An 825-nucleotide genomic window follows, 5' to 3' on the forward strand; every position below is an offset into this window, starting at 1 on the left:
GAGGAGGAGGAGGAGAACAACAACAACAACAATAACAACAACTTCATCAACAACAACAACATCAGCAACAACGATGCTTAAACGTGAGAAAATCCACATGAAAAAGAGGGTTGATGGCCATCAGGGAATGGGGGGTGGGGGAGGGGGGGTGGGGAGAGAAGACAGGGGGGACGGATAGTGGTGGAGGAGAAAGAGGATAGGGGAAGGGAAGGAGGAGGACAATGTTGAGGTGGGGGAAGAAGGACGGTGGGCAGCTGTGAGTTTTGTGGTTGACCGAAGCCGCCACATCGCAGGCTGAGCGAGACCCCGGCATTTTGAAATCAAGTCCCTGTGCCATGGTGTATTGGAATTGGATTGGCGACAGATTTCCTGCTTTGCACAAGATGGTTAGTGTTGCTGTGTTTCCTTCCTTCCTTCCTTCCTTCCTTCTTTTCTTCCTTCCTTCTTTTCTTCACTCCATATCTTTCCTTTCCTTTCTTTCTTTCTTTCTTTCTTAATTTCTTGTGTTTTCTTTTTCCTTTTTTTTATTCAAATAAAAAAAAGGATTATTTCTTTCTTCCACAATCTCTCCTTTCTTTCTTTCTTTCTCTCCCTCTCTCTTTTCTCTTTCTTTCTTTCTCTATCTCTTTTTCTCTTGCTTTCTTTCTCTCTTTCTTTCTCTATCTCTTTCTCTCTTTCTTGCTTTCTTTCTTCTTTTCTTTCTCTCTTTCTTTCTTCCTTTCTCTATCTCTTTCTTTCTTTCTTTCTTTCTCTATCTCTTTCTCTCTCTCTCTCTCTCTCTTTCCTTCTCTATCTCTTTCTCTCTTTCTTGCTTTCTTTCTTTCT

At 41.9% G+C, this 825-nt stretch overlaps 1 protein-coding gene across 1 annotated transcript in view; it reads left to right on the top strand.

The window, feature by feature from the left end:
* Window positions 1–305: 305 nt before the first annotated feature.
* The window catches only part of LOC143275003 (retinol dehydrogenase 7-like), a 38,773-nt gene continuing 38,253 nt past the window's right edge, over window positions 306–825 (top strand). Inside the window, exon 1 of the mRNA XM_076579058.1 lies at window positions 306–386. Coding sequence (XP_076435173.1) covers window positions 336–386 — 51 coding nt within the window. The 5' untranslated portion in view covers window positions 306–335. The remainder of the gene's footprint in view (window positions 387–825) is intronic.

The sequence above is a fragment of the Babylonia areolata genome, chromosome 29 (genome assembly GCF_041734735.1).
Source record: "Babylonia areolata isolate BAREFJ2019XMU chromosome 29, ASM4173473v1, whole genome shotgun sequence".
NCBI classification, from domain to species: domain Eukaryota; kingdom Metazoa; phylum Mollusca; class Gastropoda; order Neogastropoda; family Buccinidae; genus Babylonia; species Babylonia areolata.